Source organism: Crinia signifera, chromosome 2, assembly GCF_055691185.1.
Source record: "Crinia signifera chromosome 2, ASM5569118v1, whole genome shotgun sequence".
NCBI lineage: Eukaryota > Metazoa > Chordata > Amphibia > Anura > Myobatrachidae > Crinia > Crinia signifera.
The window spans coordinates 316,436,311-316,448,385 of record NC_139218.1 but is presented as its reverse complement, the minus strand read 5'-3'; the positions used below and the strand labels follow the sequence as shown (position 1 = coordinate 316,448,385).

The 12,075-nt window shown below is 41.0% G+C and overlaps 1 protein-coding gene across 7 annotated transcripts in view; it reads right to left on the bottom strand.

Annotated features, from left to right (window-relative positions):
• Positions 1-12,075, bottom strand: part of PRPF40B (pre-mRNA processing factor 40B) — a 150,823-nt gene that overhangs the window by 12,505 nt on the left and 126,243 nt on the right. For all 7 annotated transcript variants that reach the window (XM_083169029.1, XM_083169031.1, XM_083169028.1 and 4 more), the window contains 4 exons: positions 8,946-9,062; positions 8,701-8,838; positions 8,019-8,114; positions 5,848-6,012 (listed from right to left, as the gene is read on the bottom strand). In XM_083169029.1, coding sequence (XP_083025155.1) covers positions 5,848-6,012; positions 8,019-8,114; positions 8,701-8,838; positions 8,946-9,062 — 516 coding nt within the window. The remainder of the gene's footprint in view (positions 1-5,847; positions 6,013-8,018; positions 8,115-8,700; positions 8,839-8,945; positions 9,063-12,075) is intronic.

The window sequence follows — 12,075 nt, the reverse complement described above, 5'->3', positions numbered from 1 at the left end:
CCTGCTCTCCTGTCACCGCCTGCCACTACCCTGGCCCTGCTCTCCTGTCCCTGCTCCCCACCTGCCCCTACCCTAGACCCTGCACTCCTGTCCCCACTCCCCGCCTGCCTCTACCACGGACCCTAATCTCCTACCCCATCTGCAGCTCTGCCGGGTTACATGTGATAAATCGCATCCAATTTATCACATGTAAAAAATAGCACATTAAGTGCCAAATCTTATCAATGTGGTGTTTAACAATAAATAATAAAATGGTATAAAGTACATTACAAATTAACAATAAAGATAATCTGTACACTAAATAACTCTCGCCCGTATCCATGGCTAACTAACGCAATATCAATTTAACTCCATTTCCGTGTACTGTATGTGGAATGGTACAATTGATGTAACTTTTCAGAAGAAAATAAGAATTTACACAGTCATTATTATGACATCACAGAGTTCTGGCACTTAAGCAACACTTTACAACTACAAAGTCTACAAAGCACAATTACATTTTAGTCAGATACTGAGGAGCTAAATACTTTTGAATGCCACAGAGTATTTGAACTCCGGCTTTTGTAATTAAACTTGGTCACACATTAAATAAACATACACGTAACTGTCATGGGGAGGTGGCTACACTCATCGGGCCTCCTTTTAATCGGGAGTCCTCTCAGTGTACACCATATTCCCCCCAAAAAAGATTTACCTCATTGGTCCTAGGCTAGATTGAAAAATCCCACTGGACCAATAACTCACAGAACTTTCCTGGATGCCATTGTGCTTGTCTGCAAGTAAAACATTTCCCACACCCAAAAGAAAGCATATAGCCTTCGTCTTCCACCACTCCTGTGCTTCTTTCATTTCTCTGTGCCTGCTCTTCTATCACAGCAACTAATCAATTCTCTCTGGGGGTATTTCAATTGTTGCCACCGTTTCTGCTTCAATCCAAAACATCTCCTTACTGCCACCTTGCTTCAACTTGGAGGAATCTGTGAGAGCGGTGCATCAGACAGTACATATATTTTTTGACCAATGGGCTCTACTTATGTTATTACATCAGGAGTCATTTTCCAGAACTTCCATTTGACCTTTATGTACCATTTATGATTTCAGAACTAATTTTCATAAACTTTTGTTCTAGGAATCCTTGGAAACTGCATATTTCAGTCGTTCTCTTCTTCAAGGCATCTGCGCATGTATTTAGCGCTGTGACCAGCTTTGTACTCCTTAGCGATAGATATGGCTTCTGTCTGGATGGTTGTTTGACCTGCTTAATGTCAGCCCATTTAGGTTGTGATTTCTCTATGTATGAAGGGCTGTAATATTGAAGCATCTAAATGAGTTACTTTTTTCTATTTAGGGGACATGGTGAATTGAAGAAGGCAAACACAAGGGTGGTGTGTAGTTTTGGTAAAATTCTATTTGGTGCTGCTAAAAGACCATATTATTCTGTGTAGACCTGCTTCTAAATTATGGTAACTAATAAAAACAATGGGCATGCTATTAAAACAACCAGCCAACGAGGTAGTTAATAATTAAACCAAAGATTCATCTGAGTGAACTCATAGTCTGTTGGATACTGAAGAGATACTACCAATGATGTTGTTAGGTTAGGTTGTTGAGATGTACAGGATAGCTGTTGTTACTTGGTTTTATATATATATATATATAAACGTGAGCTGGTAGGGCGGCACTCGAGGGTCCTGGTATGGAAAGAATAAGAGTCCAAGCTGTGGGTTCCTTATCGACGTTTCAGTCGGTTAAGACTTTTATCAAGAACCGACTGAAACGTTGATAAGGAACCCACAGCTTGGACTCCTATTCTTTCCATACCAGGACCCTTGAGTGCCGCCCTACCAGCTCACGTTTGTATTTTGGTATTTTTATACCTTGGAGGGCACCAGGGCAAGTATCCCTTGGTCACCAGCGGAGTGCTGGCCTCATTCACCTGCAAGCTATATATATATATATATATATATATATATATATATATATATATACACAGGGCCGGATTAACAATGGCCCTGATGGAGCTACAGCTCCAGGCCCACTCTTCAAATAGGCCCATTTTGTAGCTGAGGGCCAGGGCTTTCCAACGAGCCCTGCCCCGCGCCACTAGCCCCCCGTGAACCGGAGATACTGCCAGGCAAACCTGGAACATTTTCCCCATAGGCTAACATGGGACCCAATAATTCCGACCTCCACCCGGTTCCAACGGCTGCCAGTTCCCCCTCCGGCATCACAGAAGCTCGAGGTTGATCTCAGTCAGACCCAAATCGCTGGGCCTTCAATCTGATACCTGGTCCATATGGGTTCATTGGTTGTAGAGATATTGCGGGTAAACCATCTTTTTTTTTCATTTCTGAAATGTCATTTCATGGCTGTTCATGTTGTTTGAGGACAGATTTCTCTGGAACCAAACGGCCCAGTTTCACGGGACCAAAATCATTCGAAGCCTACATGTAAATGGGTCATTTGGTTCCGAAGATATAGCTGGTTGTTAAAAGGGGGCGGGGGTGGTTTTCTCTCACACCAGAAAATGCAGGGACTAGGCTGGTGTCAAAGGGGCCTGTCCAGGAATGTCCCTGCATGATCCTGGGACCATATTCCTGGGTAAGTCCCTGCATTTTATGGTATGAAAGGGGTATTATTGCAAATAGCCGGGAAATGCAGTGCTCTAAATACAGCCGGGCAGCCCCCTGCTCTCTACCCGGCTGTCAATGGCTGTCATTTCTGCCCGGCGGCGGCTGTCCCCCAGTTACCGTGAGCATGTATTCCCCCTTGGCAATGAGCATGTAATCCCACATGGCAATGAGCATGGAACCCCTGGAAATGAGCATGAACCCCTGGCAATGAACATGGAACCCCTGGCAATGAAATAAGCAACACTTATGTAGCATCATTTTTAATAGGCATTATGGTGTTTGGCATTATACGTAATGGAGATTATGATGTGAAGCTTAACATGTAATGGGCATTATGGTATAAATCTTTAATGTGTGCCTTTGGCGCGCAATGCCCCTGTTTATGAAGCATATTGTGCATTATTGCTCAATCTGTTTGGTATAGTGCAGGCATGTCCAAACTATGGCCCTCCAGCTGTTGTGAAACTACAAGTCCCATCATGCATTGCCACAGTTTTGCTATTAGGGAATGCTAAAACTATGTCAAGGCATGCTGGGATGTGTAGTTTCAGCTGGAGGGCCACTGTTTGGACATGCCTGGTATAGTGTGTATTTTGGCTCAATCCTTGTGGCAAAATGTGTATTTTGCCTTAATCTGTGTGGCATAACATGAATTTGACTCAATCTGTCTGCCACAGTGTGAATTTTGGCTCAATCGGTGTGCATTTTGGCTCATTCCATGTGGCATAATGTGTAAGAGGAAAGTACAGTATAAGGAGGTTACTTTTGTGTTGCATGATTTGTATAAGGGGTATATGGTGTGGTAAACTTAGGTGACCACATAAAAGGTGCTGAAATGTTGTCTACCAAGTTTCGGCTTTCAGTATTTTTTTTATGACTGGAGCGCCGCCTCACCCCGCAAGTATCTTAGGACATCGGCATCCTGCGGGAGCACCTTTGGAGGGCACCCGCCAATATAGCTTCCTGCATTTTTCTTATGCAAGCCCTCTGCCTTGTCCAGGCATATATAATTAGTTGAAAGTATTTACACAAATACAGACACACCCATGAGCAGACCACCCATACAGAACACTGGTCACGCCCCCCACATCATTAGGTGCTGGCCACAACCCCAATTTTTGCGCATAATAGGCCCTTGATCATTTTCAGCTCCAGGCCCGTTTAGACCTTAATCTGGCTCTGTATATATATATATATATATATATATATATATATATATATATATATATATTATATATCTATATCTATATAGATATATATATATATATATATATATATATATATATGATGGTTTGACCAGCACTCTCCCTGAATATGTGGAATGACCCGGGTGCGTCCTGGAGCTATAAGGTAGAGATCCATTTCAAAACATGCAGCGGCACTCCATGGGTTTTCATAAAGGTGCAAAACTTTAATATCCAACGTTTCGGGGCTACAAACCCCCCCCCCCTTTTTTTTTTCCAAGGTGTGGCCCCAAAACGTCGGATATTAAAGTTTTGTACCTTTATGAAAACCCATGGAGTACCGCTGCATGTTTTGAAACTGATCTCTCTATCTCTATCTATCTATCTATCTATCTATCTATCTATCTATCTATCTATCTATATATGTGTGTGTGTGTGTGTTATTACTTAAATGCTAGTAGGTTTATGAGGCTTGATCATACCGTGACAGGAGCCTACAGTATAGGCCAGTGATGGCTAACCTTGACACTCCAGCTGTTGTTGAACTACACATCCCAGCATGCCCTGCATCAGTTTTACTATTTGGCCATGCTAAAACTGATGCAGGGCATGCTGGGATGTGTAGTTCAACAACAGCTGGAGTGTCAAGGTTAGCCATCACTGGTATAGGCGATGCAGTCCAGAAGGTTCTTTGTAAAATGAATCCATGCTGATGGTGAAGTGTCTCAGTCCACTAGCTGTATGTCTAGGTGCCAAGAGTCGATTATTGGATGAACTCAATCTACCATACCAGACAGATAAAAATAGACTATACAAATTATTCCTGAATACATCTATTATATCTCACATTTAAATTAAATAATATGGTTTACATATTTCCACAAACAACCCAGGTACACTGATAAGTGATTATCTAGTACATATCAACTTGGACAGTGTATGTCTGTAGTCAGATCAGGCAGATGGTATTACCTACAGTAGGTATTTCCAAGGATGTCAGATAACATTGAGAGTGCAAATAGAGATGGAATTAGGAGACTCAGTTTGCAGCTGAAGCGAGGAGCCCAGATCAGCCACAACAGTCATCATCTTCAGTCAAGCCATGCACCACTTTCATATTTATTTATGCATAATATATACATGCAATTAAATACTGAAAGGTATATCTTATGGTGTGTACACACGGTCAGATATGCCTTCAGATACTATCCACGATCCGATCAGATGGGATCGTGGATAGTATCTGAAGGCACATCCAATTTGCATACAATCTTGACTATAAAGTGCATATATATAGTCAAGGCAGACAAGACTTTCTGCCTTGCTATACTTGAACGTGCATCGGAATCGGATCGGGATCTGAAGTGTTAAAACCCTTGCGATCTGCATCCGATTCCGATCCGATGTTGACTATATCATCAACATCGGAAGGCAAAAAGTACAGTGTGTACACACCATTAGAGTTCTTAAATACACCTTTCTGTTTCCCATCTATCTGGCATTAAAGAGCCCAAGGTCACTTTATTCCTAGATAGATAAGTTTACCAGCACAGCATCTACAGTTCAGAAATATTTACATTGAGAAATACAAAATTAACATGGTAATAAAAATAAACCAGGATGACACATATAATACAGATGGGTGACGGCCAGTAGGACGTAGTCTCTTACAAAGTATTATGTGTTCATTAGATGCTATGAAAATACCTGATATTTCATCGTTCCAGAACAGCAACTGCACTGAGCAGTAGTAGATGTCACAGAGGCCGTGATACATGTATATTCAAAGTTAATTGTGACCACGATCATTTGGTTTATGGCATACGGAGACTGCGAACAGTAGAAAGGCTTGTTGGGCAAGAGCACTCCATTCTTGTAGTAGGACCCATATTTTAAGAACTAATCCAATTTTTAATTAGCCAATGCAGGCAATTAAGTACTGGTTTGTATATAGAGGGATAACAGATTCAATGTGCAATCCTCCAGTTGTAATAAATCTAAATGGCATGCCACCAGCCTAGGTACCTCACCTTCTCCCCTGCTCCAGCATTGTCCCATGTAGTAAATGTGTCTGGAGCTTTCTTCTTCCCTCTTTCTGCAGGGCTGGGGGACTGAGAATGAGAGTGCTTACGGTGGTGCTTCTTCGATTTCTTTGAGTGCTTCTTGCCTTTGAAGTGATGGTGTTGACATTCATTCTACAAAAGGTATGAGTATGTGTTGGAGGCAATATTTGAACTTCAGCTACAACAGATAATAGACTTTTCTTCACATATCCAAGTAGACACACATATCCAAAGCAGTGCGCAATGGCTAAAAAGAAAATATTAAGTGGAACAATCTGCACCTCATTAGACCTGGAGCAGTGGTTGAGATGGATTGTTTAAGCCACCATAGGAGCAAAAATAAAAACTAAAAACAGCAGAAGAAAGTCTCAGGGCCTAATTCAGAACTGATTGCAGGACAAATTGGAAAAACACATGGGCAAAACCATGTGCACTGTAGCTGGGGCAAATGTAACATGTGCAGAGAGAATTACATTTGGGTGTGGGGTGTTCAAACTGAAATCTAAATTGCAGTGTAAAAATGAAGCAGCCAGCATTTACCCTGCACAGAAACAAAGTAACTCACACAAATCTAACTCTCTCTGCACATTATTATTGTTACATCTTCCCCATATGCAGTGCACATGGGGCCTGATTCAGACCTGATCGCTGCTGAGCAAATTTGCACAGCGGATGATTATTGATGAACTGTGCACGTGTATGAGCCGCAATACGAGTGCACAACACCTGATAGCAAAGGAATCCTGCTACTTTTTTCCATTACTAGCTGTTCGCAAGGTGATTGACAGGTAGTAGGCGTTTGGGGTGGTAACCGTCCGTTTAGTGGTAGTGCTGGGAAAAAACGCTAGGGGTGCCAAGGAAAACACAGGCTTGCCCAAGCATTTTAGGAGAGGGTGTGTAATGACAGCTCCAGGCCGGATATACCTGTATTCATTGTAGTCGCAGAGTAAGTCCCTGGCTACTCCTAGCTTGAGACAAATGGCTTGCAATGGGATTTGGACATTTTCACTGCAAATTCTTAGCTAGCTAGCTATCAGGTCTGAATTGGGCCCAGGGTTTTGCCCATTTTGATAACACATTTGTAGTGTGATCAGGTCTGATTAGGCCCTCAATGTGTTGTCATTGTATTATTTAACTATTGCAATAATCAGGGATCCAACTTTCGAACAAATTTAAATAAAAAAAGAAACATCTGTTTATATTGAGTAAGTTGGTAAAAGCCTACTAAGCTTAAGTAGATGAGCAATTTGCCTATTCCCTAGTGTCCTTCATTTATTGACCTCCATAAAGGGAGCAATCAATCTGCTTTGTAAGTAAAATATCTGTAAGCCAGTATTTACAGCCCATGACACTTGTTCTACCATAAGCACTGTCCATGCCACCGGTGCCCCTTATCTTTATGTCACCAAGTCCAGTTCATGGACTCTGATACTATATGCTCATCCCTATCTTGTGTGCAGATGCTACTGCTAGAAATGGCAATTATTATCACTAGATTTAATTTATATGTTGTCACAAGGTGAAAAGTATTCATAATACAACTGTACATCCGTACATATAATAACTAACACAACTATACAATCAAACTCAGGGTGGATGTAGTCGTGCAAGTGATGAAAATGGAAGAGAGAGTCATTATGGCTAAGAAAAGCAAACAAAAATGTGTGCACATGGGAAGACACATAGGGGTATATTGACTAAAACTGAAAAGAGGTGATGTTGCCCCTAGCAACCAATCCGATTCTGTCTATCATTTTTTAGGATACAATAGAGAAATGATAGACATCACCACTTTTCATTTTCAGAAGCTTGAGTAAATTTACCCAGAAGAGTTGCTGGAGGTGCACGTTAGACTGTGATAGTGCTAGTGCAGTGATGGCTAACCTTGACACTCCAGCTGTTGTTGAACTACACATCCCAGCATGCCCTGTATCAGTTTTAGTATGGCCAAACAGTAAAACTGTAGCAGGGCATGCTGGGATGTGTAGTTCAACAACAGCTGGAGTGTCAAGGTTAGCCATCACTGTGCTAGTGGAAGGGAAAAATGGATGAGTTTCCATACTGAATTCATACGAGATTCATACTAGACCTAACTAATAAGTAGGACAAAGGCCATAGATTTGAAAATGCAATCAAACCTCTATAGAAAGAAGAAACTCTTTGAACAGACGGATCCTTTCCGATTCCACTGTGATCTGATCGAAAGCACTGTCACCAACAAACCGCTCCCGTACCTGCAGAAACATACGATTGGTCTCACATAATAATCCATTGGAATGACAAAGATGTTTCCTCGTGTGATACCAGCTTATACAAAACTGATCTACAATAAGTAAAGGCTATTTAGGCCTAGCACAAGGGTGCTATTATCATTCGCGGTCTGATTCAGCAGTGGATGCTAATAAAAAGGTTTATTTATGTGAACAAGGCTATGTTTTTACTATTACTTTTATTCTGTTCTGGTTTTTGACAGGTGAATAGCAGGCACATGAGCTCTTTTCTAGAGATCACTGATACCCAGAGGTTCTTGCTTATTATATTACAGCAAGCAATGTAAATATGTATTTTGTCAGAGTAATTATGTGGCTGCATCAGACCAATAGCACTGTGCATGCCTACAATGAGAAGCACTGAAGAATGCAATGCAAGCTAAGCAAGCCGTTCCAGATCACTGTGGTACATAGCATACACGTGGCACTCATCTACATGTGTCACATTCATTTATAAGCTGCTATTATAGTTAATATTGATGTGTGATGTGTAACTGGTCACAAAAGGTTAAATCAATGGCACAGCAATGTGCACAAATGGACCCCTTACATCCTCCCAGCTGCAGTCTGATTCCAGGGGAGGAGCTGCCTGCTTCAGCATGCTTTTAAATGCAGCTTCCTTCCTTCTAAACTTGCGAGCTTCCTCCTTTCCTCGCTCACGCTCCCGAGCCTCTGCTTTCTCCAACAGCTAGGCCAAATGAAAGAGGGTTAGTGCTCTGTCCTGGCCCTTCTCACACTACACATCCTGCCGCCTCTAACACTTCCCACACTTGGCAGCTGCATGGTATCACTTACGCTGTTAAATGTTAACTTAATGTTTCCTGCATCCAGTGTAGCTGCCCGCTTGTCAAAGCTGATAATATGAGCAAAGTCTTCAAAAGTAGTATTCACTTCCACACTGAAGTTACGATCCTGAAGGTGGGAGTGGTGGGAGCAAGAAAGGAATAAAGACAGGTAGCATTAACAAATGAACAAGAGTTAACAACTATCACCCAAATGCACCTCTAATTTAACCCCATTCATTTCCCCAGTAGACTGCAACGATTGTGGTATAGCTCACTTACAATGTCTAGGTCGACAGCAAAAGGTCGTCATTGGCAAAAAATTGACAAAAACAAAATGTCGTCATAGTAAACGTTGACACATGAAAAAGGTTGTCATGCGTTTTTCAAGTTTTTCGAGTGTCAATGTCGACACCTGGTCATGTAGACCTCCGACTAGTGTACCGCATCCCTTTGCATGGCTTGATTCATTCACTATGCTTTGGGCCAGATGCCTCAATGTGATCGGAACACTTTACAGTCTTCCATTAGAGTCCAAGTGAATGGTAAAGTATGCAAAAAAAGATCCTAACAACACGTCGACCTTTTCATGTGTCAACCTTTTTCCATGTCAACCTTTTGTGTTGACCTTTAAGCGTTGACCTATTGACTGTCGACCTAGACATTGTCTGTCAGCCAGAGCGAGAAAAAGAAATAGGTATAGTGGAGTGGTGCTTGGCCCAATACAATACGGTGAGAAAAAATGGGCAGGAATTGGGAGATACTTAGCTTATGGATCTTTATTCTTGTTTGTTGGAGTTCTGCTTCCACTTTTGCCCGTTGATTGTTTACATGGAAAGGAAAAGATGAAATTTGGATTAGACTGTAAAAAAATGTATTTAATATATTTGAAACATATTATTGCAGTGTTGACTTGCATACCTCACTTACTAAAAAGTAAGTGAGTTCACATATATAGCCAATTTCTAAAGGTAAAAAGAAATTGCAGCAAAAAAGAGGTCTGCGAACAACAAATGGAAGAAATTAAACTAAACTTTATAGACAAAGGCTATAAAGAAGAAACTTTAAATAACATCATAGACACCACCACAAAACTTGATAGAACAACATTGAGTCAGACCAGTGGAAGGAAAAAAGAAGCAAAAACCATCACAGAAAAACAACAATGGTCTTTAATTACTGAGTACGACACAACACAAACAAGTTGGAAAAATCCTTATTAAACACTGGCATCTTTTAACCAGAGATCGCATTCTTAAAAACATCATTCCTCCAAAACCTTCATTCATATACCTTAAAGCCAAAAACCTAAAGAACTCGCTAGTGAGAAGCACGTTACCCATGCCAACCAGAAATCTAATTAGAACCAAAGGGTTCCATCACTGTGGTCTCTGCATAGGCTGCAGGAACATAAAAGATTCCACTTCGAAGTACACAGAAATTACAGTAAATGGTAAAACATATGCAATATGGAAAACATAATCTATTTAGTGGAATGCTCGTGCGGATTCACCTATATTGGAAGGACCACCAGACAACTAGAAATCAGAATCTCGGAACACCTGAGAAACATCCAAAAAGGACTAGACACCCACCATCTCTCACAACATTTCAAGACACACCACAACTGCTCCACGGGCACCAAAATTTCTTGGTATTAGACATATCAAAAGTACATGGAAAGAAAAAAACACTGAAACCAGATTAGCTCAAATGGAAATGAAAACCATATTTGACCTCAAGACCCTAAACCCGACTGGCCTTAATCAGGACTTTGAACTGAAATGGTTTCTCTAATAATCTTGTCGAAAACATTGTCCCTTTTTTTTATGAATTATCTCTTTATTAATATATCTTTTTCCTAAAGAGAATTTCACCCATTTTTTTTATCATGTTATTGCTGTATTTTATTCATATTAGAGCAATTAAACCATTTTTCTTTATTTAGGAATCTGCATCTAATTCCCAACTCAGGAACTACATCTACCAAGTAAATACCGCAACCAGTTACATAAACGACTTATCCAACCAGTTAAACTACATTACCCAGAAAACTGCTATTCCCGAAAACGGATAAACATGTGGGACTACATCACCCACAACACCCACATTTCCGGAGTAATACCGTCAATCTCGGGTCCGGCTTGAGGAAACGTAGTGGTTTTCACTCCAAGCAGGACTACATTACCCATAAAACCCATACTTCCGGGGACGGACCGACGGCGGTCCATTTTGGAAATAGTGCAACGGCACCCCCATAAATGGGATGATTATATACTAACAACTTAGATGTTTACAGCATAAAAAGTAAATTCTGTATGTCTTTGTGTAGCCATCTCCCTCCGCTTTTACAAATAGCTCAGATCAGATCCAAGGAAATGACGCCATTTTGAGACATTGACTATAAAAAGCACTCATGAACACATACCCCTCATGCCTTGATAAAGAGAACCAAGCTTCTTGAAACGCGTTGGAAAGAGGGGACTTCACCACACAAAAGGGAGATCTATATATCACAGAACTCAGGAGACAAGGTAGTTCATTTGTTTTCAAAACCTTGGCTGACTCCCGGCCGGACAAGCCAGGTTTTAGAGCCACCAACCTCTCCCGGATTGGTGTGACCCTTTTTCTTTTTAAAATCTAAAGGAATCTTTCTTATCTATTTATATACATTTTTTATCTGTAAAAATAAAATATCAGATTTTTTCATCTTCATATTGAAAGAAACCTTTATGAGAAGAGCATTATACAGACGACAGTGAGTATCGGTACGCCACCATTTATCTTCACCAAAGATACCTTGATGCATATGTAAACACCTGATTAGATTTGAGTTCAGGTGCATCTGGATTAAAACCATCTAAAAAAAGAATAAAATCAACACTGCAATAATATTCTTCAAATATATTAAATATAATTTTCCAGTCTAATCCAATTTCATCTTTTCCTTTCCATGAAAGGGAAGGGGGTGGAGAGGGGCGTGAAGGGCTGTTTGGGCTCATTACCATATGCATACGCCCCGTGTTTCATGGGCATTCCCATGAAAACGCTGGGCCTACGTATAGTAATCCGGCCGTGACGCACGTGTGGGGGCAGACATATGACATAGCCGGATGCCAGCTGCCCGCCCATATCCCTGCTTT